This window comes from Falco cherrug, chromosome 3 (assembly GCF_023634085.1).
Source record: "Falco cherrug isolate bFalChe1 chromosome 3, bFalChe1.pri, whole genome shotgun sequence".
NCBI lineage: Eukaryota > Metazoa > Chordata > Aves > Falconiformes > Falconidae > Falco > Falco cherrug.
This window is the reverse complement of record NC_073699.1, coordinates 4,411,062-4,437,265: the sequence shown is the minus strand read 5'-3', so window position 1 is coordinate 4,437,265 and position 26,204 is coordinate 4,411,062. Positions and strand designations below refer to the sequence as shown.

The 26,204-nt window shown below is 39.6% G+C and overlaps 1 protein-coding gene across 1 annotated transcript in view; it reads left to right on the top strand.

The window, feature by feature from the left end:
- FAM135B (family with sequence similarity 135 member B) overlaps positions 1 to 26,204 on the top strand; it is a 231,043-nt gene that overhangs the window by 56,393 nt on the left and 148,446 nt on the right. The window contains exon 3 of the mRNA XM_055705977.1: positions 13,256 to 13,351. Within this exon, the coding sequence (XP_055561952.1) occupies positions 13,275 to 13,351 (77 nt within the window). The 5' untranslated portion in view covers positions 13,256 to 13,274. The remainder of the gene's footprint in view (positions 1 to 13,255; positions 13,352 to 26,204) is intronic.

The window sequence follows — 26,204 nt, the reverse complement described above, 5'->3', positions numbered from 1 at the left end:
TATCCCTCCATTTAAATACCCTTGATGAAGGGTATAATCTAGGCTATCGCTTCTCAGCCTTCTTGGTTTTGGTTACTTGTGCAAATTCTCCAGTGTAGATTGGTCCCACGAACAGAATTGAGAGGAATTGAAGTTGTGGACTTGTTTTCCTAGGTGACTTTCTTTGGATCCCTTAGGTACACTCTGATTTCACCCAGGACTCTGTGGGCCGTATATTTGAATCTTTTGATCTAGAGTGAAGGTTCTCAGCTGTGAGGTGCAAGTAGTTTTACTTATAACATTAACTTTGTTGCTGCAGGTTGAATGGGTATCTACCTCTAGTGAACTAGGCACCACTGGTATTTTGTAAATTCCAGTTGTGCTGGCGAAACACAAAGCACAGTGGAGTTTGCAAGTGAAAAAAATTTGCATAATATAAATCAGCTTCTTTCTTGTTTGCTTCACTCTGAATACTCTTTGGGTTATGAGTAATTTTTTTAAAGGATCATTTATTATTTGTCTTCTGTGTCTCATAACATTTTGATGGCAGCAATCAACGAACCTTGGGAACAGTGATTCATGGTGTTGCACTCTTTATGAACATATGTCTAATGCATCTGAAAAACTTGTGGATATTGATTTTCCTGAGAATATTAAACAGCAAACTTTTTTATTTTTAATATTGAAAGATTATTTTCAGGGCTTGTATCCAAACTGAGTTAGCTCTTTAGAATATAAAAAACAAATCAGTCTTTAACATTTTAAACTAGGATAAATGCTTATGCAGTGGAAAAAAACCCCATGTTTAATAGATATGATTGAATAGGACCATGTGCCTTGCATGTGTTTTCACCTGTATCACAAGTCTTTACTTTGGCTTGCATATTAAAGAAAAAAATCCAGAGGTTTACAACAGACTGGAAACCTAAAAACCTTAGTAAAATAGCTGCAAGGGATTATTGCTCTCTTGTGCTGTGATACTATCTCATACTATAAACTATACTGGATAAATTAGGTGGTTGTAAAGATTGGGTATTTTACAGAGTAATCCCTGATACCTCCATGACTAAACAGAGCATTAGAAGGTTTCTCTTGGCTAAGAATAACATGATTACTGAAGAAGACTTGAGACTGAAGTCTTAAATGGTAATACATATGAAAACAAACAGAAAAATCACAAACAAGCAGTGACCCTGAAAGTTGTGGATTTTGTAAGTGCATTTAGGAAATAAACTACCAAGCTTTCTGGATGAGTTCTAAATCACAGAATCATCAAATTGTTTAGGTTGGAAAAGAGCGATAAGATCATCACATTCAAGCATAGTTGTGTATCTGCATTGTCTATTGTGCTGGTTTTCATTGCGATAGAGTTAATTTTCTTCATAGTAGCTGGTATTGGCTGTGTTTTGGATTTGTTCTGGAAACAGTGTTGATAATACAGAGATGTTTTCATTATTGCTGAGCAGCTTACACATAGCCAAGGCCTTTTCCGCTTCTCACACCATTCTACCAGCAAGGAAGCTGGGGGTGCATAAGAAATAGGGAGGGAACACAGCCGGGACAGCTGACCCCAACTGACCCAAGGGATATTCCAGACCATATGACATCATGCTCAGCATATAAACTATGGGTACAGTTGGCTGGGGGCCGCTGCTCGGGGTCTGGCTGCGCATTGGTCAGTTGGTGGTGAGCATTTGTTTTTCATTTGCATCACTTGTCTTTCTTGGGTTTTATTTCTCTCTCCTTTTTTTTTTTTTTTTTTTTTTTTTTGTTATTTTCCTTACATCATCATCATCATCATCATCATTACAAATATATTTCAATTATTAAACGGGTCTTATCTCAACCCATGAGTTTTCTCACTTTACCCTTCTAAGTCTCTTCCCCTCATCTTGCTAGGCAGGAGTGAGTGAGCAGCTGTGTGTTGCCTAGTTGGCAGCTGGGGTTAAACCATGACAGTCTTTTTTGGTGCCCAACATAGGATTCAAAGGGTTTGAGATAATAACAGATTGAGCACAGCATATTAGAAGGGATTTATTAGAAGGGTCATGATATTGATTCATCTGTTCTCAATATTAGTTTATCTGATCTGCACCATGCTCTTTTTCTTTGCTGTACCTGTTAAAGATTGTTGTTGGTTTTTCCAGTTTGCTGTGCTCTGTAGTGATTAGTGATATTTTGCTTGGGAGATTTGTTACTAAAATACTGACCTTGAGCTTAATCTGGTATTTGGGCTCTGTCCTGAAGTTATTATTGTACTTCAGGTACCATCTCATGGAGACAATTAAAATTATACTTCTTCCTCTGAGAGATTTTTTGTTGAGGAAATGCAGAATAGCACCTTCACTGCCTTCTGTGCTATTTTTCTCCCTTGTAACAATAACTTTTCAGTGTTTTGAACATCCTTGGGTAGTTAAAATAATTCTATTGGTATTTCTTATAATATTGCTTCAGTTTTGTCTAAGCTTAATCAGCAACTTAGGAGTATGACACAGGCTCTGCAAAAGTATGGTCATGGGTGGCATGGCATGTGGGAGAATATACGCAGGTATCTAGAGGACTCACCTCTGATGGTCTGGAACTTCACTCCAAAACAACTACAGGATCCTGATGAAGTGATAGAAAGTTTGAAAAAATGCCATGACTGTTCCAAAGAGGCACAACTTACTGCACTGTGCTGGGCCCTGGCCAGTATCTACCAAACACTGTTTGATATTATACAGCACCCTCAGGGACAAGAGAGGGAAAACAAACCAAGAGACACTGTCACTAAACCAGGCACTGTATCAGTCACCGCTATAGCTAAAAAGAAACAATAGAAGCAGAAGTCAGGTTGTTTAGTAAGGGATGAAGCTTCTTCTAAGAAGGATCAGGAGAAAGAATCAGAAGATGCAGCCTATTTCTGCAGCAGAGCAGTCAGAAGAACAGGAGGAGGAAAAGACTGAATGCATAAATGAGACAGAACCACCTGATCCCTATCCCTAAGTGAGCTGCGACATGCATTCAAAGATACTAGCCCATAACCAGGTGAGCTAATCCTCAGCTGGTTACTCCAGTGTTGCGATATTGGGGCCCATGGCCAGGAATTAGAGGGTAGGGAAACTCGGTGGCTAGGAACCCTTGCTAAGGCTAAAGCTACTGACAGAAGAATTGGAAAAAAGGCAGGAAGCCTTAGTCTTTGGTGGTGACTCTTGTCAAGTGTGAAGGACAGGTATTCCTTTAAGGAAGAAGCTGCAAATTCCTGATGCAAATGGACCAACACTGAGGGAGGTAATCAGTATCAGAGGGAATTAGCCATGTTGGAGGTGATCTATAACAACCTGGCATCCAACGACCTGGATGATATCCAGTGCATATGGTCCATATGGTGAAATTTTGTATGAAATGCATCGGCATCATACACCCACACCCTAGCAATAATGAGCTGGAAAAACACAGAGGCACCAACTATAGATGAAGTGGTCAGACAACTCCAAGAATACGAAGATAATATAATTTCATCCATGCCTGTGTCTGTGTTGTGGACAGACTGACCCAAACAATGGTTGAGCAAGCTGAGAAGGCTAGATCTTCCTCACACACTCCAGCCAAGGCCTCAACTGTTAGAAGAGTCAGCCTTTTTCTGTTCAAGGGAAAGGGTACCAGTGGTGCAACACCATGTGCAACCCTGTGGTTCTTACTGCGTGACCAAGGGGAGGACATGAGGAAGTGGGATGGTGAATCTACCTGGGAACTAGAAGCCTGGGTACAGGAACTGCAAGGAAAAACAACAACCAAAAAGCATCCACCCAGGAAAATTACTGCTCCAGTGTCTGTTGAGCAGAGTAAAAGGCCTGACTGTACCTTTGACTCTGACAAAAGGACATCTGTTTTGCAGTTAAAGAAACGCAATAATGAAGACTCTGGAGAGGAATAGAGAGGCCCAGCCTTGAGTCAGGTGGAGGAAAGGGACAGCTGTGTTTACTGGACTGTGTGGATTCAATCACCTGGCACATCAGCCTCATGGCAGTATAAAGCTTTAGTGGACACCGGTGCACAGTGTACTCCAGTGCCAGCAGATTACAAAGGGGCAGAATCCATCTGTATTTCTGGAGTGACAGGAGGATCCTGAGAGCTGTCTGTGTTGCAGGCTGAGGTAAGCCTATCTGGGAATGAGTGGCAAAAGCATCCTATTGTGACTGGTCCGGAGGCTGCATGCATCCTTGGCATATACTACCTGAGAAGAGGGTATTTAAAAGACCCAAAAGGGTACTGGTGGGCTTCAGGCATAACTGCCTTGAGTATGGAGAAGATTAAACAGCTGTCTAGCTTTTCTGGTCTCGCAGATGATGTTTGTGGTGGGGTTGCTGCGGGTTAAAGAACAGCAGGTGTCAATTGCTACCATGACAGTGCAGTGGTGATAATATTGCACCAGTCGAGATCCTCTGGTTCCTATCCATAAGTTAATATGTTGACTGGAGAGTCAAGGAGTGATCAGTAAGATTCATTCACCCTTTAACAGTCCCATATGGGCAGTTCAAAAATCTCATGGAGTGGAGTCTTACAGTGGACTATTAAGGCCTGAACGAAGTTACACCACCACTGGATGCTGCCATGCCAGACATGCTAGATCTCCAATATGAACCGGAGTTAAAGGCTGCCAAATGGTATGCAACAATTGATATCTCCAACTTGATGTTCTTGATCCATTTGGCAGCAGAATGCAGGCCACAGTTTGCTTTCACATGGAGAGGTCTCCCTTAAACCTAGATTTGACATCCCCAAGGGTGGAAAAACAGTCCTATCTTTTTTCATGGATTGATACAGACTGCACTGGAACAAGGTGAAGCTCCTGAACACCTGCAGTATATTGATGACATCACTGTGCAGCAGAGGAAGTATTTGAGAAGGGGAGAAGGATAATCCAGATTCTTTTGAAAGCTGCTTTTGCTATAAACCAAAGTGAGGTCAAAGAACCTGCACAGGGAATTCAGTTTTTAGGAGTAAAATAGCAAGATTTGTCATGTCCCAGTGCATGTGATCAATAAAATAACAGCCAAGTTTCCACCAACTAACAAAAAAGAAACACAGCTTTCTTAGGTGTTGTGGGTTTTTGGAGAATGTATGTTCCAACTTTCAGTCTAATCATAAGCTCTCTCTATTGAGCGACTTGGAAGAACTACTTTCAACGGCACCCTGAGCAGCAGCAGCAAGCTTTGAACAAGTTACACAGGAGATCATGCAGTAGCACTTGGGCTGGTCCAGACAAAATGAGATGTGAAAACATGCCTTACATCTCAGCCTGGGATAAGAGCCCCACCTGGAGCCTCGGGCAAAAAGGCAGATCCTCCAGACAAAAAGCACCTGGAAAGACTCGAAGTTAACTTCTAGGGTTTTGGGGCTGGGGACATAGGGGATCTGAAGGCCCTTTCACTCCTGATATGGAAGAAATATTAGCAGCATATGAAGGAATCTGAGCCATTTCAGAAGGGGTTGGTACTGAAGTAGAGCTCCTTTTGGCACCTGGATTGCCTGTACTCAGCTGGATATTGAAAGGGAGGTTCCACTCTATGCATCATGCAACTGATGTCACATGGTGTAGATAGGTTGCACTGATAACAAAATGGGCTCATATTGGAAACCCTGACTGCCTGGGAATCTGGAAGTGACCATGGACTAGCCAGAGGGCCAAAATTTTGGAGTGTCACTAGATAAGGCGACTTGTGCCAGAGACCCATCCATATAATAAATTACCAGAAAATGCAAATATGCCCTATTTACAGATGGATCCTGTCATACTGTGGGAAAATATCGAAGGTGGAAAGCTGCTTTGTGGAGTCCTACATGACAAGTCACAGAAAGTGCAGGACAAGGTGAATCAAGTCAGTCTGCAGAGGTGAAAGCCATCCAGCTGGCTTTAGATGTTGCTGAATGAGAAGAGGCCAGTACTTTATCCTGACTCGTGGATGGGGGTGGCAAATGCTCTGTGGGGGTGGCTGCAGCAATGGAAGCAGACCAACTGGCATCACAGAGATAAACCCACCTGGGCTGCTGAATTATGGCAAGATTTTGCTGCTTGAGTAGAGAACCTGGTTGTAAAAGTATGCCACATAGATGCTCACATACCCAGGAGTCATGCCACTGAAGAACATAAAGACAATGAGCAAGTGAGCCAGGCTGCTAGAACTGAAGTGGCACAGGTGGGTCTGGACTGGGAACATAAGGGTGACCTATTTATAGCTTGATGGGCCCATGACACATCGGGACATTTAGGAACAGATGCAATGTATAAATGGGCTTGTGATTGAGGAGTGGAATTGGCTATTGATGCCATTGCACAGGTTATCCACGAACATCAAACATGAACCGTAACCAAACAAGCGAAGTGGCTAAAGCCTTTTCGCTATAGAGGATGATGGCTGAAATATGAATAAGTGGGAGCTCTGGCAGATTGGTTATATCACACTGCACAGACCTGCCATGGCAAGCAGTGTGGGCTTACAGTGATGGTAGTGACTACTGGATGGTTGAAAACATACTCTGTGATCCGTGCCACGGCCCAAGGTACCATCATCTTGGGCCTTGAAAAGCAAGTTTTATGGTGACACAGCACCCCTGAAAGAACCAGATCAGAAAATGGGACTCATTTCTGGAAAAAACTCATAAACATTTGGGCCAATGAGATCCCCTGTCGTGCACCAGCCTCAGGGAAAACTGAGCAGTACAATGGACTGTTAAACACTACGCTGAGAGCAACGGGACATTCAAACAATCAGACATTGGGATACACATTTAGCAGAAGCCACTTGGCTAGTTAACACTAGAGGATCTGTCTGCTGACATGGCCCCACTGAATCAAAATCCCTGCACACTGTGGGAGGAGATAAGATCTCTGTAGTACATATAAGGAACTTGTTGGGAAAAACAGCCAGGGGTATTCCTTCCTCAGGAAAGGGTAAACCTATTCATGGGGCTGTTTTTGCTCAAGGACCTGGATTACTACAGCAGGACCCTCTTGTTGCTAGCCAGGCTAGGAGCAAGGGGAGGAGTTCATTGCAATGGTCCACCCTGTAACCTGGGCCAAGGGGACCAGGGGCGGAGACTATAATGGAAATACTTTAAATTGTTGTAACCCATGATTTGGGTTGCATGTTACAGGAATTACTGTAGCAGCAATCACCTGAACCAATGGAGAACAAAGCCTTACAAGAAACTGTGCACGTGCAGCAGTGGCCCGACCTGAACTGGTTTTGGTGCCCAGTAACTCCATGTAACCCACCACCTTTCCCATCCTGAGTGACCACCATAACAGATGGAGCCCAAAATCATGGACTAAATGAACTCAGTGGACATTTTGTGGAGATTGTATGGACACTTCTCAGGGGTGGTCCATAGACTAAGGGAATGATGTCTGTGTATTACATCAAAGGATGGGAAGGGTGGTAGTGAGTAATGAGAATGTATTGGATAGTGTGGGACCTGGGTATGACAGAAAAGGTACAGAATAAGGAGTGGAGAATGTGCTGGTTTTGGCTAGGGTGGAGTTAATTTTCTTCATAGTATCTAGTATGGGGCTATCTTTTGGATTTGTGCTGGAAACAGTGCTGAAAACACAGAGATGTTTTCATTACTGCTGGGCAGCGCTGACCCAGAGCCAAGGCCTTTTCTGCTTCTCACCCCACCCCACCAGCAAGTAGGCTGGGGGAGCACAAGAAGTTGAGAAGGGACACAGCCAGGAATGCTGGCCACAGCTGATCCAAAGGATATTCCAGACCATATGGCATCATGCTCAGCATATAACGTAGGGGGACAGTTGCCTGGGGGCTGGTGCTTGGGGACTGGCTGAGCATTGGCCAGTTGGTGGTGAGCATTGGGTTTTCATTTACATCACTTGTCTCTCTTGGGTTTTATTTCTCTTGCTTTTTTCTTTTTTTCTTTTTTGTTTTTTTTTGTTATTCATTACACCATCATCATTATTATTATTATATTTCAATTATTAAACTGTTCTTATCTCAACCCACAAGTTTCCTCTCTTTTAGCCTTCCAATTCTCTTCTCATCCTGCTGGGTGGGAGTGCGCACGTGGCTGTGTGGTGCTTAGTTGCTGACTGGGATTAAACCATGATTTCTGTGGAAATTTTATTGCATATATTCCTGGCTTTGAACTTCATTACATACTGTTGAATGAGGCCAAATATTAAGTGAGGTGATATCTGATTTCCACTGAGTGTAGATATTTTGATTTATCTACCTGTTGAAGTTCTTGTACTTGAAAGTGAGAAACTGGATACTAGGCAGATTTTTTGTTACAATTAAAGCTGTGGCAAAACTCAAGCCAGGTCTTGAGGGATCACATACTTCACTGGCTTTCCTAGCTTGTTGACTGTGTTACGATAAGATGAAAGGTCTAATTCAACAACTCAAAAGGACATAAACCCATGCCTGAATCACTTTGCTGAAGTAAAACCGTAATATTTGGTGGTTTCCCCAGGGCTGATAGACATGTCTAAGGAAAAAAAGGAAGTTTTATAATAATTTGGTTAAAAAGTTTACATTACAAAGCCTCAGCAGTGCTGGGAAAACAAACAAAACTGTTTTAGGAAAAGAAGAGGTATTCTGAATAAAATCCAATGCTACCTTTATCCTTGAATATTCCAAAATATATATTACTTACAGGAGGTCCTGTATATAAATAAATATAAATATATAAATATAAAACAATGTAACTACTTATTTAATAGTTTAGTTAAACATACCTTGTTATTTCTTTTTTTCTTTAGTATTGTATTTAGATTGGCTCTTTTTAAAAGTATAAAAGAGATATCTTGCCATGACCCAAAATCTTGGAAGAGAATTACTGGCTTGATTTATTTTAACAAAAAGAGGTGTCACCTTTTGAAATAATTGTCTTGTTGAAGACCTCACCTCTCCCATTTTACTGATGTGTTGGCAGAAAAAAAAAAAAAGACAGGTTCTATGAACTGGAGAACAGTTAATGACAGTGTTGTAGTGAAAGGTCTTACTGACATTTGTGACTTCTTTGACTCAAGCAACTCCTCTATGTTCAGACAAGGCTATTGAGATGCAGTCGCTACTCTAAGAACTGGGATCCAGTTCAGCTCCATGAAGGTGAACATTGGAGCAATTTTATTAATTTAAAAACAAACCAAAACAAAAACAAAAACAAACAACCCAAAAGAGATTTGGTCTAATAAGCATGTTGCTTCTCCTAATTCTCTAGACTCAGAGCACATTTGTGTGTGTTTATCTTCCTCCTTCTATTGTGCTTCTCTTTTCCTTACTTAGAATTTTACAGTGGGTGAAGGCATTTGTGGAGAGAATAAGGCGATCTCACTGTGACTTTATTCTAAACACTTAATCAAGGAATACTTAATAAATAAATAAACAAATAAAAATGCCCAGTTTGCAACAAATTCCAGCTTCAGAAGAAATTCACAATAAAACAGAAGATGCTTTAAAAGCAATAAGGACAATGGTGCTATACTGGAGATAGTATGTGCTGTGTTTCCTGAGAGGCAGCTTTATCCTCCTAAATGAAATGTTTCTAGGTTTATGAGTCATTGCACTTTATCACATGGGTTTTTGTTCTTTTGTCCTTGGTGGTATTTTTCTTGCTTGTTTCCTTTTTTTTTTTCTTCCCGGCTTCTGTGATGGAGATGGACAAGAATGGTGAAAGCACTAAAAAAATGTCTGGTTTATTTTTCATTCAGATGTAATTGCAAAAATGCTGGAAAGTTTACGGACTGTCAAAGTATGCAGTGTCCTGCCCTTATTTCCATCCTGCTCTGTCCCCATCTCACCTTCCTCTACTCCTTTTGGTTGGGTTGATGCTGATTGCTACGTCAGCAAGGAATTGTCAGACTCATTTTTAGCTTCAAGATGTTTAACAGTTATTTGTGGTACGTAACCAACTAGTAACCTGCTTTCAGAGGGCTCGGTCAGTTGACTGTGTCTTTAAAATGTCATTAACACAAATACTGTGAGTCCAAAAAGATTGGAGAGAACAATGGAGGATAAAGATGAATAAAGCTAATGCAGATTGGACAGTAATCATATGCTGAACAATCTCCAATTCAAAAGGTATTTCCACTGACAGCAACGGAGATGTGCGGAGCAAAATTAAGTCTTCCATTAGAAACGCAAGGGAGACAGTCTCAAATCTTTAAACATGTATTTTCATAGGGCTTTATTTGTATAAAGGATTCTGATTTTCAGTTAGTGTCTCCTTGATACAAGTAAAATGACAATTGCAATTGACTGTCTCTTGCTAGGACACCAACTCTAGTTGGAAGGACAAACTGTCAAAGTGGTGACCTGACTTGCAACGTCACTACATATAGGGTGACACAGCACAACCAGTGATAATCACAGCCCTTTATGAAGCAGTCCAGTGCTTTGAAGTGATGAGAATGATCATGGGGACTGCTTTTTCTGAAGCATATGACCAAAACACTTCCCATATTAGCTTAGTAACTTGAAATAGATATTTAATACTGTTGTCTTCAGTTCCCTTTTGAAAAATGCAGGAAGCTTGACTTAAAAACAGGCATTTAAAAAGAAAAAAACACTATGTACTAAAGCCTTCCCATGAATCACCTCTGTATTTTTTTAAAAAACTGCTTATCAGAGAAATTGGTGATACTTCAGTACTGGCAACATTCCTTATTGAGTTTACAATGCTGATGTAATGGCATCCTTCATTTCAGTATTATTTTTATCAACTATTCCTCTATTTATAACCCAAGATTGTCCCACATAGTGGTCAGTAAGGGGTTCTCAGAGGTCCTTCACAAGCCCTGGATTTTGAAGGACTATGATCAGGTTCCTTTAAACAGGCACCTAGTATAACAGTGAAAACTTAGTGCATCATTTTAAGCACCTGTGTTTTCTTGATCCAGGGGTGCCCACAGCTGTTTTGTCAAATTTCATAGCTTCTTTCGTTGAAGCATGATCCTGTTGTGTCTGAGCAGGGTTTTTTTTGAACCTTGCTAAATGCCGTGATGATAAAGTGCACCAGAGGCCCCTCAGTACTTGTCAGGTATTCCCTGAAGTACCAAGCCCTGCTGCTGGGGGCTCAGACCCTGTAGCCATCTGACACAGATTTATCTGCTCTGATCCTCTGGTGTGCTGGTCGGGTGGATGGAAGTTCAACCTGGTGTAGTAGCTATTTACAATTCTTCTATATTTGTTTTGAAAAGGTATAAAGCATGCAAAATAAAATGTAAGTATAGCGAAGACCTTTGTAGTATTTCCATGTATTTAATTTTTCATTTACCTTAGCTCACCTTAGCTTCATGTCCTGCTTTCTGTCTGCCAATATTGGTGCTAGTCTGAACTGGCTGGCCATCCATTCACACCACTCTTTAAACTGGTGTCTTCAAAAGCATGCAGTTTCCTTTGATCCTGAGCTTTTGGTCTAAGGAAATATGCCTCAGAACAACATGCAGATTTATCCAGAGGCAATTCTTCCAATTAACACCCTCCTCAGGGCTAAATACCTTGTCAGAGTACTTTGTGGTGTTGTGTGGTTTCTCTTGGCTTTCTACACAGTCTGCTTTGCTCTGATACTGTACAGTCAGATAAGACGATAGTACAGATACGACAAGATGGGTATGTGATATACATGCTTATAAACAGTATACAATTCCTTAGTCTGTGCAGAAAGGCAAAAGGAGAAAGGATTACTCTCATTCCTGTTGAAATGGGGGGAGATAAAAAAAAATACTAGTATTCTGCCAAGTAATAGCATTTGAGTTTACCTTAACTGCTCCAAAATTATGGCTTGACATGAGCTAATGTAGAGTTTCTTACGTTGGAGGTATATCAGATGGGCAGCTTAGCAATAGCTTCTTTCCTTTCTATACAGTCATCAACATATATTCCATACATTGTGTACATCTTACATCCCATTCTTGTCATTTCAAAGTCAGCATCTGCAATGTTAGGTTTTGAGGAGGGAGAATGAAACATCAGCAACCTTTTAACTCTGGAATAAGCTGTTATTGAAAAATGGTAGTGCTTGAGAGGATAGCCAGAGCACCGAGACTTATCAGAAAGCTACAGCCTAACGCTTATCTGTGGGCTTAATGTATCAAACCCCTCTTCATTCCTGCTTCATTGGAGGAAATGGTCAAACCTTTAAGTGCCATGGAAACTACTGGTTAGCACATACGGAGAAATTCTTCACTTTGCCATCTGAGCTAGTGTCCTTTTAAAGCCCCGTATGTCTCAGGGGAATTATTAATAGCCCTGACATTGGTCCTCAGACATTGTACTTGGCTGCTGTCAAGTTACCAAAATGATGCTTGTGAATTTGTTAATGAAACAAATCTGATCTCTATCTTCTCAATGGTGGTATAGACAATTTCCAAAAAGCTTGCAGATTACCAGAAGTAGACTTGCAGGGAGAAAAGGAGGAAGGGTAAACAGAAAATTCAAAATCTGTCCAAAAGCTGTACAAGTCCCTGGCCTCTGCTACAATTAGAGAAATTACACTTGTGTGTTAAATAGGGCTGGTTTTGGAAACTTACTTTTTCAAAGCTTGCTTGAATAAGGTATGACTTCCTGAGGTCCCTTCCAACCTGAATTATTCTGTGATTCAATGAAAGCATGAGATATTATCTTTAAATGGCTCTAATGTTTCAAAATCTTGATCTGGCTGTTGTGGCCTATTAGGTGCTTTGATTGTCAGCATTTTCCTCAGAAGAATCTGTTCCATTCATTAATCTTTAAATTATTCATATTCCCTCAGAAGCTTCCCTTCCGGGACTTAGTGAAGTCATAGGCAGGGTCAAAAGCAAGAGAATTCTGAATTCTGCTCTCATCTGTCTAGAGCTTTTGTCTCTTTGGCCTGTGCTTTTACAGAATTGAGCTGTGCTGACCCTGGATATCTGCCATTTGGTAAAACAGGAAGAAAAAAAAAATAAATCAATTTCCTATACAAGAGTAGTAAGAGAGTTAATTAAAATTTGCTTTGAGATTCTTGCACATAATGTGTTATTTACTTTTCGCTTCTTATACTTACCATAATATTATCATTCTGTCCTCAGGCTTAATTAGACTTTTTACGTCTCTTAATTACTGCTTTGATCTGGCTTTTAGCAAGTCTTCCTGAAGATAGAGCCCAATGATGTTCCTGGAAAGATTCCAGTTGATTTCAGTCGATTTCAAGCTTTGCATGAACCCCAGATGCCGAATAAAATGTAGTAATCCATTCATGGATTTGTTAAGCAAAATACTTCAAATGTTTATAATGCGTGTATATATGTGTTGTTTAGGTGATGACCTGAAAAGATCATGTCTGAGGTCCAGGGAACAGTCGAGTTTTCTGTGGAGCTACACAAATTCCATAATGTGGACCTCTTCCAGAGAGGGTGAGTTCATATTTCCATTAATTTGCAGCTGATAACAGAGGAGTAGTTTGCAGAAAAGAGTTAAACTGCAAAACACATTCTTTTCTGCCAAATGCAGTTATATTTCATGCAATCTTCAGGGCAGGGAAGGATGTCATTGGGCTTTCGTTACTGTCAAGGAAGATCAATGTACATTACTTTCACTAAAGACTGACTGACTTGTTTTTGTAATACAATGTTGTAATGCTCCCAATTATTTTAAGCATCTGTTCAGATAGAAGTACAATAGCTGCTTTAAAATGCTTCTGGACTGTGCTAAATGATAGCTGCATTGAACTATAATAAAAACATGTTCATTTTAGGGTAATAAATCTAATGACTATATTCTTTTATGAAATTTAGTTGAATCCTACCATTTCAGAAGAGAAAATGAATACTCATGCTTGTCTAAAGCTCTGGTTCTGGTGCCCACATTGTTTTTTCACATCCCTGTAAGTTAGAAGAACATGTACAGCTTCTGGTCTACTTAAACTTTTACCTCTATTTTTTCGCATCACTCTTCCTAATAGTCTTTCTAACAACCTGGTGGCTGTGGAGAAGCCTGGCCAAGTGTGAGTTGTTACTCTGCTCACATCTTGGACCCCATAAAAGATTTTCAGTGAGGAGAAGAGAAGATAAAGAAACACTTTTTGAGGAGAACAGAAGGCTCAGATAGGTCAAAAGACTGTGTGTCATGGACAAAGAGTGGCTCTAATGGAATAGTGTTTTCTTTTGTCTATTAGGACTGATGTACACAGAACACTAGATATTCTCTTTCAAGCCTTAGCTTGGCACAGGGGTGGTTCACAGCTGACTTATCCACCTTGAGCACTATTTCCTGCAAGAAAACCATGGAATTGTTTCAGGTATTGGGATGGGGTGGATTAGGTAGAGGTGTTTCTATCTGTATAAGGGCTTTTTGTTATTTGTTTTCACTGTCATGAACTAAGCGGAAAAGATGCTGTGAACTTGAATGAAGGAAACACGGCTCTCCTTAGTTTTAAAAGCAGGATCTGTCATTGTGTTCATGTGTCCAAGCAAATATCCACCACCTTTACGTTAGAAAGCATTCTGACTATACCGAGTACTTGTGTTGTATATATTTTAAAAATCCTCTGTGCTTGAGGTGTTTAGTTTATCTGAGTTATAGAACAAGTCTCCTGTGTATTCTGGTCCTTATAACCCTAGAAGACGGACCTAGCTATAGATTATTTTTCTTGGCTTCTGGTGATCAATGTCAAGTGTTTGATCTTCCTCACATTTGGAAATCCTATCTCTGGGTTCAGTGATTTTTTTGGAGTTAGTAGGATGTTCAGAGGTTATCCAGGAATCTTCCCAATTCTCATGTTACTGTGATGAGCTGCCTGTTTTTTGTCATATTGGTCTGCTTTTAATTCAGTAATTTCCATAAAATGCTTTCTTTGGCTTTGACAGTCAGATCAAATCTCTGGTGTGTGGGTAAACCTAGCAATAACACAGATAATATATTCTGCTGTCACACTAATGAGTTCCTAATTACCCTTGCTTTTTTCCCCACTGGTGCTTACCTTGCTTTACTGATTAATATTCCAAACACACGATACTATAGGTTATACTACATTCATTTGTTTACAGTAATTTTTCTATGTATCCTACATAGTATTATATTTGCTACCCTTCCATAGTTTTAACCTTTGCATTTCAAAAAAAATCCTCTATTGTGTCTCGTATTTGCTGATGAGTATCCATTGCCTGGCTACATCTGCTCAGCAGTCCCTATCACTGCAGCATGGAAGTGTAAAGAAATGGAACAGATGAGTTTGCAAAATTTAATTTTAACTTGGGCACGCTTTATTTTTTTTCCCCTATTGCCATTGTTGATATTCACTATAGACATCTGGGATTTTTTGGATTACTATATGGTGTCCCCAGATGAGAGGGTGGTAGAAGTAATAATGATGGGAATTTTCTATTTAACTAGCAGTTTGAGTGCCTTGTAAATTGAGTCAGTATCATTCTGTCCTGCTGAAGGCCAGAAAGTTGATTTATGAAAAGTTGTCCATCGGGATAGCAGTGGAGCAGAAATGAATCTTAATTTCTGTGGGAACCCAACATGCTGTGTTTTTTCACAACAAAATCAAGAACAATGAATAATATTAATAATAATAGGAGTTTTTGTCATCTACTTTTCCTCTTATTACTTTGGTACGCAATCAAAATAAAAAAAAACATAATCAAAAACCTGATTATATATCTCCACAAATACATAACAGTTCTGCTACTGTATACCTAACTGACATAAAGTTGAAATTCCTGAGATGGAACTGTGTAACTGTGCAGAAATAAGGACAGTCTTTTCCAAAACGCTATGTCTTGGTTAACTGTCCTTCTAAAGACGGTACTTTTAGGGGAGTGTGGCTGGGCCAACAGTGAGCTCTTTGGAAAAGGGGGCTCCATGCAAACAAAGGAATGAATAAATCCATCAGGTATAGCAAGAGAATCCTGGGAGAATCAGCCCTTCTGGAGCTGTTAAGTGATAGTTAATAAACAAACTTGATTAAGGACATGATCTCCTGGCCATACGCCACAGAGTCAAAGTGCTTTAAAATGTTAGGCCTTCAGTAATAGTGCTGTGCTACTTTTGATTGTACTGGAAGCTATTTTGAATTCTGTACGCACACACAGTCAATTGCCACCTCTCCCTCACCACAGGAAATGGAAGCTCATTAATCTATTTGAATTATACCTTGTGATATTTGATTCATGTTTCTTAACCTGCATGAATGAATAATACTGAAAAGAGACTGATACAAAAGTAATGAGGTGGGGGTTTTTTTTGTGTGCAAATATTTGTTATGGTTCTATGTTTCTGGCCTATACAACAGGAGCAGTCGTCAGCAAATTATGTGTTGCAGGCAGTTTACTTTGGTCAGTTAGTGTTAAATTTACCTTCTTCTGAGGCACAAACATAACAGTGTCAGTATTTATAGACATCAAAGGTTAAATGATGTAGGTGCTGCTATAGGGGAAGACAGAACCTTTTCTTTGGTCAAACCAAAGGATTTGTAATGCTGTTTGATGCCAGAGTTCTAAAGGTTGAGTAATAAGTAATGCAATTTCTGGAAGGAAAAACATTTTTATGTTTTCCTTCCTTTATTCTCTCCATTATGTGCTGCTTAATAACTAGTGACTTATTTTCTCTAGTGAAATTAGCTAACTGATTCTGATTTTCCTTAATAGACTAGGAAATAAAATTATCCCTTACTGCCAGAGATCAATTAATTGATTTGTCTGCTTCTGTCAAAAGCCATCCTTCTGCACCTTTTTTTTCTTAAAGCTTTTCAAAATCTATTTAACAGAGAAAAAAAATATAGCCCCACAACTACTGTGTCCACAGGGCAAGTAACTTTTGGAGTCTGTGAGGGAATAGAGGGCACAAAAAAGGTGAAATAATGCCTTAACACTGCTAGGATTCTGGCAATGATGTATTAGAAAACCAGGATCAAGGCAAGTCATTAGTCACCAATCACAGGACTGCTTATCAGTCTTTTTACTCCTCCTGAAATTTACAAATTTCAGGCTGTAATTTGTAAGTGTCTAACACTTACAGTGGTGGTTTATGTGTGTAAGGGGTGGTGGTGCTTAAAAATGAGTGTAAAAATGTATTCCAGCTTCTTCTAAAATGAATGCAACATTGCTCTGTGGAAAAGATTGGTGGTCTCAGAGTTTACAAAACCCTGCAAGTATCGGACCAAGCATCAGTAGCATTCAGAGCTGCTGAAAACAGGATCTACTGCCTTAGCAGACTAAGCTTTTCTGTGGCAAAACATCCCTGTTGCCTACCAGATGGACAACAGTGTTTCAGTAGACTTAGTCATGAAATCACCCCTTCAGAGACAAAATGCAGCAGCTCCTTTCCTCAGAAAATTGGGGTCTGGCAGTCAACCAGTGCCTTTCTTGTCAGGATGGATATCTGGAAAACACATATTGTATTCTGAGGTTCAGACCTTATTTCCTGGGGTCTTTGAAGTACAGTGTCAGGATATAAAAAAAAAAATTAAAAAATTTTAAAGTCTAGGACACAGGTAAATCTTGTTACTCTGTTCATAAGAATATACATTTCTTGAGACTTCTAACCTGTAATATAATACAAATCACTTTTGGACAGTAAATCTATGACATTTTGAAAATACTTTCCTGGCTCATTTATGATATACAGATTTTCTTTAATAAAAATGAAGTAAAAAAAAAAAAAGAAGAAAAAGAAGGCGGCTAATAGGCATGCTGAAGTGATGTATTTCTTGACTAGTAAGTGCTGTGCCTTGGAACAGATGTATTGATGGAACTAACCTTTTTCTTGACATGAAGACAGGATATTTCTGTGAGTCTTGAACGGACCTTCACTTTAAGGCAGCATCAGATACCTTCCAAAAAAAAAAAAAGAAAAGCAAAGCTCAGGAGCAAGAAGGCAACGACTCTTTATATGGTCATGGAGTGATAGTTGAGAACCTCAGTTGACAGGATTGGAAGTAGCGTAACCCAAACCCATACTCATGAAAACAGCTGAGGTGCTGGTGTTCAGTAAGCTGAACATCAATGTCCCAAAGTGTAGCAAACGTCCAGCTTCAGGAGAATCATGTATGATGAGTTATTTTCATGAATGTTGAAGACAGTTCTTCCATTTGACTAGTTAGTGTAGCCTTCTTTAATTTTCAGGTACCCTGTGTCTACTAGAAGAGAGGTGGGATCTCCCATGCCAGTGGTAGGGAGAAAAGGTTGAAACTGAAGGGGAGCCTAAGATATGAAACTGTTCTGCAGGTGAAGAGCAGCATCTCATCAAAATCTGTTGAAAATGATCAAATAGTCAGTGGAAAGAGGATACTCTTCTATCTGGAATTTATCTTCCTCCTTCAAATAAGCAATACTTTGACTTATCTCACCCTAAATACATTAGGTAACTGTTCTGTGTCACTTCTTTTACTTACAGAGAACTCGGCTAAAGGCCAACTCCAACTCATCTAATAGGTTGGCTAACTAAGGCAATATCACAGATTTAGCACAATCTAGATTGAGATAATAAGGGGCCTGGATAGATAGTACTCAGGGCACTGAGATAATGTTTCACATGCTAGATGTGGCAGAGAATCTTAGCGTATCCTCTCTGAAATAAGCCAGCGTACAGTGACAAAACCTGTGCCTTGCCTGCTGGAGCTGCTTCTGTGACCTACTGTGGTCAGTTCCCTTTGTGTCTTTTCTACCATTTCTGTGTAGTAACTGATGATTGTACAATTAACCAGATGTAAACCAGATTACACCTGTAACCAGATGTACAATCAAGTGACAACATTATGCAGAGAATATGCATATCCATCTGTTGCAAATAAGTGTGTCACACCACAATGGTTCAGTGCATAGCAGAGAAAGGAAAGGTAAACCTAATCAAGACACAAGTTAGCAGTTATACAACGGCTTCTTGTAGAGTATGGCGAGTATGGCTCACTATCCTTTGTTGAAAGATATGTATATAAATGTATATATACATACACACACGTAACTGGTCTGCCTAGCCTACAGCTTTGGAGTGTCCCTAGGCTGCTTGCTGATAACAACCGTAATAGATATTTATGACTGATATTCCTGCTGTCTCTGTTTGTATAGAAGATATCCTCGTGCTCTGATGTTCTAATGTCAGTCGTCCTGAGCTGCAGAAATATCATGAGGTTGCTACAAACCACTGCACGTTATTTCCTCAGCCCCACAGGCTACTGTGAGCACGTTGGACACCAGATCATATGGGAAGCTAGTGTACAAAGCAAAGGATAACTTCCTTTCTGTCTGCAGAGTACTTTGCAGCCTGTGACCAGGTTCTAGACAAGGGGTCTTAAACTTAGGATTGAACATGGTGATCAGCAATTTTTTATTTTTATTTTTTTAAGCAGTAGAACTTTGTGTCAGAAATGGAAAATGCACCTGCAGGAAGGATCATCCCTTCTGTGGGACCTGACTGGAGCAGTGCAGTGAGTCCCTATGGGACAGGGGATCATCTCCAATGGTCGAGCATCTTAGAATTGATTTGACATTTCTGATAAGAGCACACAATGGTGTGTTTGTGTGTGCAAAGACTATAAAGCTAAAATAGAAAACATTCTACTGCTTGAGTTTCTACCCAAGGGGAGAGAATAAAAGGAAAATTATATGATAGACATTGGTCTTTGTGGAACCACTACTGAGGGTTGCTCAAATATTAGTGATGAGTATCATATGTCACATAGAATGGGATTTTAAAAAAAAAAAAAAGAAAGAAAAAGAAAAAGCATGTCAGCTGGTGTGTTTATGTACATGTTTGTAACTAAAGAAGGACATAAAATTTTGTTTTATACTGTTTAGACAAAGCCAGTGCCATAGCAGAATTGACACTTTGTAGTGATCTTGTCAGCAATGGGTTGTGATACCCAAATAAAATAATACAAACATCTACATCTCAGAAAATACAGGGGTTCCACTGTTCTTCCAGCCTCAGTTTTCAGGACTGCTAAGCACTCAGGAAATCACTCAAAACCATGTGACATTTTATGTTTGACACGGAAGGAGTGACACACTTCACTCGTAAGAGAGAAGCAGCAATATGTTTATTGGTATAAAACAGTGATTTAATGAAGTTTGATAATAAATGCAACAGTGGTTTAACAAGATTCAATGGCAAGGTACACTCGATTACTACACAGAGGACAGGGTCAGACAAAACTGTCAGGGAGACCCTCCCATTGAGTCACGAGTTCAGAAAGGACCCACTTGCCTTCTCAACTCCTTCTCAGGGAGGAGTTTAGGCATGGCTGGATCCAGACTTAGTCCCAGATTTACTCAATGGGGTTTATATCTAGAGAATTGTATATATACAATCAATCTTTGATACCACTTAGGTAAGATTTCAAAGTTTAACATGCTATTAATTGCTTTCTGAGAATCTGCTGCTGTAAGGAATCTCTCAACCTTGAGGACTAACCTTGAGAGGTGCCCCTGCTCAAGGAGAGATCCTGGCATGCAGCCCACTGCCATGCAGGAGAACTCAATGGGCTCTGGGGCTGTCCACTATTTATGGAGTAAGTTAATTGACTTATAGCATATTTGCATACCAACTACAGAAGTTAGTTTTTTTCAAAGTTGGCTTGAGTCAGACCTTGACCAGCACTGTGCTTAGGTGGGTGCATTGTTTAAATTGGCTATTGTGTTATCTGTCTTCCCCAAATCCACTTAAGAGTTGGATACAGCCATCACGACCAGATGCAGCCATTAAGACCACCACTGGTGCTTATCATTTGAGCATTGCTACAGAAATAAAGGTCAGGATGGAGGGGAACTCAGCCACAACGTTAATCAGGCTTCTGTAGCCTTCTTCAAAACCACCAACATTAACGGAGTCTCTCCATCGGTTTGTTGGATTGTGTCTTCTCTGATTTAGAGGCTGGCAAGCAATGCACTTATCTAACTCATGCCTCCAAAGAAGTTTCTTTGTGATACCTAATATTAAGCAATGGCATTTCTAGTCAGATTTCTGCGCCAGAACTTGTAGCTGAGCCTTTGGCAATGTCTGCGCTTTCAGTGCAAATCCTACCCCCTTTCTTTAAACCCATGTTTCCTGGAGTCAGGCAATTAGACAAGAAACTCTTGTACTATTTAAAATTGACCTTTTAATGGCCATGATTGCTATGAAAACCATGGAAGGTTGTATCCCAAAGCTTCAAAAGTAATTTCATATTTATTAGATTTAAAAAGATACTTCAAAATTATTAACTCCAGGTTCCATTCACTTGTTATATAATCCCTTGTTGCTAATCAGTGCTGGAAGAGTGGAAAGGAAGTGTGTTCCTTGCAAGCCTTTTTTTAAAAAAACAACACACTAACAGATAAAAAGAAGAAAACCCCAAACTTAGCTAACTATTGTACCTGCTTGATGGAAAAATAAAAGTTTGTCCCTTAACTTCTAGATACTGTCTTCTCTAAGGAAAGCAAATATCACCCCGATCCAAGTGACATTTACATTGCTGCTTTGATGACTTTCTGAGTGAATTATGTCAGAAAGTAGCTTCATTTTCACCTAACATGGTTTGCATTTATATGGAGCTATACTTCAAGTGTTGATTGTGGTTCCTGATTCATAGACTTACATATGGACCCATGTCCACTGGAATCGTGTGTGTGTGTGTGTCTTTAGGGGAAGGGAGTATAAGCCGTCAGGCTTATGAAAAGATATATATGTAAGTGCTGTAACATTTTATTACTTCAGAATGTTCTTAAGTGAAGTGACACATTTTTAAAGCATTGAACTTTACAGCCAGCCAGCCAGAAAGATGGCACCAGCATAGACTGTGTCAGTGCCTTTATTCTATACAAGGGACGGTGCCAAAAATTACTGAATGAGCAGCTCTGGTAATAAAATAACTATGAGATGCTTCAAAAACCCACTGCATTCCTTGTATGCAGTTTTTAGGGAATGGGAAGTTATTCTCCAAGTTTTCATGTGGAGGTGATTGTGCTTTACAGCTCTTCTGGCACTTTCCTCTCTAAGGGACTTTGTAAGAAGCAACTAATTGAGGCAGATGAAGTTATCTGTGTTCAGAATGTGTTATCACATTGTTACACACTGTGCATATCCCTAGGGGAAGCATAGCATAATCACCAGCAGCAAATCTTGTCTTTAAATATAGGACAAGCTGTTGAGAGAACAGCGAGACTTGGCCTCTTCCTGCAGTTCCTGGTTGCAAGGGAGGGGAAGAGAAAAAAAAAATAAAAGATCCTATGAGGCTAGTCAAGCTCTGGAGTTTGCTGTCCAGAGGCGGGGGAATCTCCATTTTGGGAAATCTTCAAGACTTGACTGGACATGGCCCTGAGCAATTTAGTCCAAATTCAGTAATCGGTCCTGCTTTGAGCAGGCGTCAGGCTGGAGATCACCCAGGTTCCCTTCTAGCCTGAATGTATCCTTGACTCCAGGATGAGTGTGACCATAGCCTTCCTCAGCACAGACACAACCCTGTGCAGCTTCCTTCTGCATCACTCGGTTTCAGCCTGTGCTGTAGACACTACGTCTTAGTGATTTATCATCAGATTCATGGTGTCCAGTAATTTGTCTAGCTGTTTAGCTTACAGCACAAAATAGGTTTATTTAATTATCATTAAAAAGTTCTTTTAGCTGAGAAATGCAGTTTACAAATAAAATTAAGTTCTGCTTGTCATCTATATGCAAAGCTCCATACCTTAAGTCTTGAAGTTATTGCGTCCAGTTCGTCAACAAATGCGTCACATCCTGAAGCAGCCCAATTTTCAATGCTGCACTTAATGTCACCCAGTTCTAAGAACTTACGGCATTTGTGTCATCAACTCCCCATGATATCATTAAGCACAAATTCTCAGAGGGTAAAGCAGTTAGAATTCAGTGCATCAGTGAAGATCACAACTGTCTCTAGAAGACCCATGAATGAAAAGCAACCACTTATGGTATAAAGTCTATTGGTTCAAGTAGAAATTCACCTCAGAGACAAGGGTTTAGCCTATTAAATGGAAGCCTTTGCTTTGCTGAACTTAAAACTTAACTAACTTTCTTAAGGGTGATCAAAGCCACTCAGTGATACTCCAGAGATTAATACCTTAAATTTAAGATCTCTGCTTGTAGAAATATTTTTATTAATTGGATTCATAAAAATGGGCAAAGCACTGCCCAATTACACACCAAGAGCTCTGAAGAAAATCTTACGGTGGTCAATTTTTAATGTTACAGATGATAGAATGCGCTGACTTCCAGGTTAATGACTGATGAGCGTTAAAAGTTGGCTAAGTCCCAAAAGTTTCATTTTAGTTTTTTCTTCTCTTTTTAATGATATTTTTTTACCCAAGATTTTAATCTAACGTCACACCTTGAATATTATTTCCTGAGAGAGTGGATCCCATCTGTTTGCATCACATTCCTCTTGGCTAGCACTGTCTGTATGATATATTTTATTGTTTGTCTCCCAGGAGCAAACAGAATGCTTTCTCTGTCTGTATCCTTACCTCCTGACTTCTGAATTCTCCTGGTGTGTACAAAGCTTTCCACCTGTGTAGCCAGAGTATCTGTATTAAACTGTGCTCTGCATAAGTATCACCACCTTTTACCTTTGGATCAAAAATCACTTTACAGCCTTTACTGATCCTTCAAAATGTCTTTCTTAAGTCCTAGTTGTTTATATTCTACCAATGGGAAAAATCTTAGGCAACTGTAACGAGACTAGGATCAGAAAAAAAGGTAGAAAGTGAATGTACTGGTTCACTGGACTACACTTAAACTTCCCCCCCCCCCCCCCCCCCCCCCCCGATACCTATGGCTAAACAGAGGCCAGTTTGCTGATGGTTGTGCAATGAATACTTTTGAATGAGTTGTTTTAGTGACTAGCTATCGTTCTAGTGTTCATGACCAAGAAAAATCAGCTGCCATCCCATGTGTGAAGTGTGACTGAAGTGAGCACATTTTCTCGACATATGACTTAGCCAGTTCTTGTTGTGCTACATGGACACCAAACAGGAGCAGAACAAATGGTGAATCTGGCCCGTATGGGTTGAGAAGTGATGACATCTGGAGTTCTCATAAGCTCTAAAATTAATATAACATTTCTGGGCTCTCCAACATGTGTTTGTTTTAAATAACCATGTTGTCCAGTATTTTCCCTCTGATATTGGACATGCCTGACTTTAACTCTGTATTAATGACTGCTGGGAAATGTATGTGAAAAATTTCACATTGCCATGCAAACTAAGGTCGAAGAAAAAAATCACACAAGTAAATTTTCTCTGTTATGTCTCTAACTTAGTGCCCCTTGCCCATCATTTTCAGAGACGAAGCACTGCTTAGTGGCTAGGAGACGTAGTTCAGGTCTATTGCCCTGCCCTATATGTGAAGAAATCCTGTCTCTTTGCAATACTGTCCACACACTTTAGCACAGTTTTGTGAGGTGCATTTTAATGTAACTGTTTCAAACCCAAATGATCTATGGCTGTTATTATTTGTTGCAGTGAGTAATGAGTTCGGGAAATTTCTTGAGGTGGGCTTGAACAGCCTTTTACTCATCAGCAATATGAGCAGCTCATCAGCAATCATCTTCTCTACAAACATGGGAGTAGTAATAATATCTCGGAAGATTGTTCTTAACAGGGTACAATCTCAAATGCTCAGATGCTGTGATAGTAGAAAACATCATTGTGCATGGGAAAAAATTGTTCCAGAGTGTCTCTGACTTTTATTTTCCAGAAATTTTTGTATTCAGCTTAAAACACCCCAAAGTCTAATCTTCAGAATGGAAAACTATACACCATCTCCAGATCATATCCTTTTAAGATTTGGGTTCCTTATGTTAGGAACCCAAAATCATTACTCTTTTTTGATACTTCATTCTTTAGAGTTGCCTTGAGATTATAACCATTTCTGTAACTGAATAGTTTAATTCTATGGATGCAATCAAACTATATGGTGTGTATACCGCCGACAAGGTGCACTTGAGATGCAATGGAAAAAAAATGGTTGGCCTTTGTCCTTGCATTAGGGGAATTCAGTATATTGTGTGTCTGGATGGGAAGATCTTTTTTAGCACTTTAATTACTTAATGTGCTTGCTGCAGCAGAAGTACATTAATAAACGGAGATCAATTTCTCCCATCAATCCATGTCCACTTTGTTATTTCAGAACATTCATTCATTTGTGGGGATAACATCTGCCAAGAAAAGGTATTACAAATAAAATGCAGCTGAAAAACGATCTGTTCTTTAGTAACCTCTTGTTCCTGTTTGGCTATGCATGATAAATCTTCATAATGATGTCCTGCAACAAATGAGAAGTCAGTTTATAATGTGACTGTTTAGAGCGATGTCTGCAACCAGCCAACACCAAAAGTGCTGAGGAAGCTGTGAATTTTTCATTTATTTAGTGATTTTTTTTTGCTGACCAGTTGAATATATTCTCTTTGGTTTAGATATTGCCAGGACTCACATGTCCTCATCACAAGATAAACTTTGTGAAGCAGTGGAGAGAAATAAATTGATGTAATAGACCTACTAGAGCTTAAGAAAAGTGACTGGTTGGAAGATTCTCAGATAAGAGCAGCTATGGCTTGTTCAACCACTGGACAAAGAAAGTAGGCTAAATCACTTAACAGAAAACATACTGGTCTCAAGTTCTTACTTTTGGCAATGGGCACAGTACATAAGCATTCAGATTTTACTAAATGGGTAATTTAAGCCAGTAGGTAACATTACCAGTTTGGGAAGAACAAATCTATTTAGGGCTTGCCCTAACTATGTTCAGATAAAGAAAATACACCTGTGCTCCCCTACCTTATGGAGTTATTGAAAGGCTACATACATCGGCAGTTTTTAGAGAATAAACCAGTAGAAAGTATTTCAGAGAATGAAGTCGATAGGTCTGTATACATTGAAAGGTAAGAAACTTTTTTTTTTTTTAATCTAACCTGAGCTTCTGCCAATTTTTGTTTCATTACTTAAAGCTGTCAAACTCATTTCTACACAGGGTTTCTCTGAAAATCCTTGGTCTGTGATACATGCTACGCTCAAATTTGAATTCAAATTGCATTACGAGTCACAACAGGCATCCAGCTTTCCCATTAGTTTGAAAAAAAGGTATGGATATGTGTGATTTTCTAGCAGATCTCACCAATGGCCTTATAAGAACAAGATAAAACTGTTTCATTGACATGTTAGCACTTTAGATCAAACATTTTTCTTTAAGAACATTTTACCAATTAGAAAAAAGTTATTGGAAAAAGTTCCATGTTGGTTCTGTCTTCCTTCACTTGTCCTGTCTGTGATTATGTGGCAT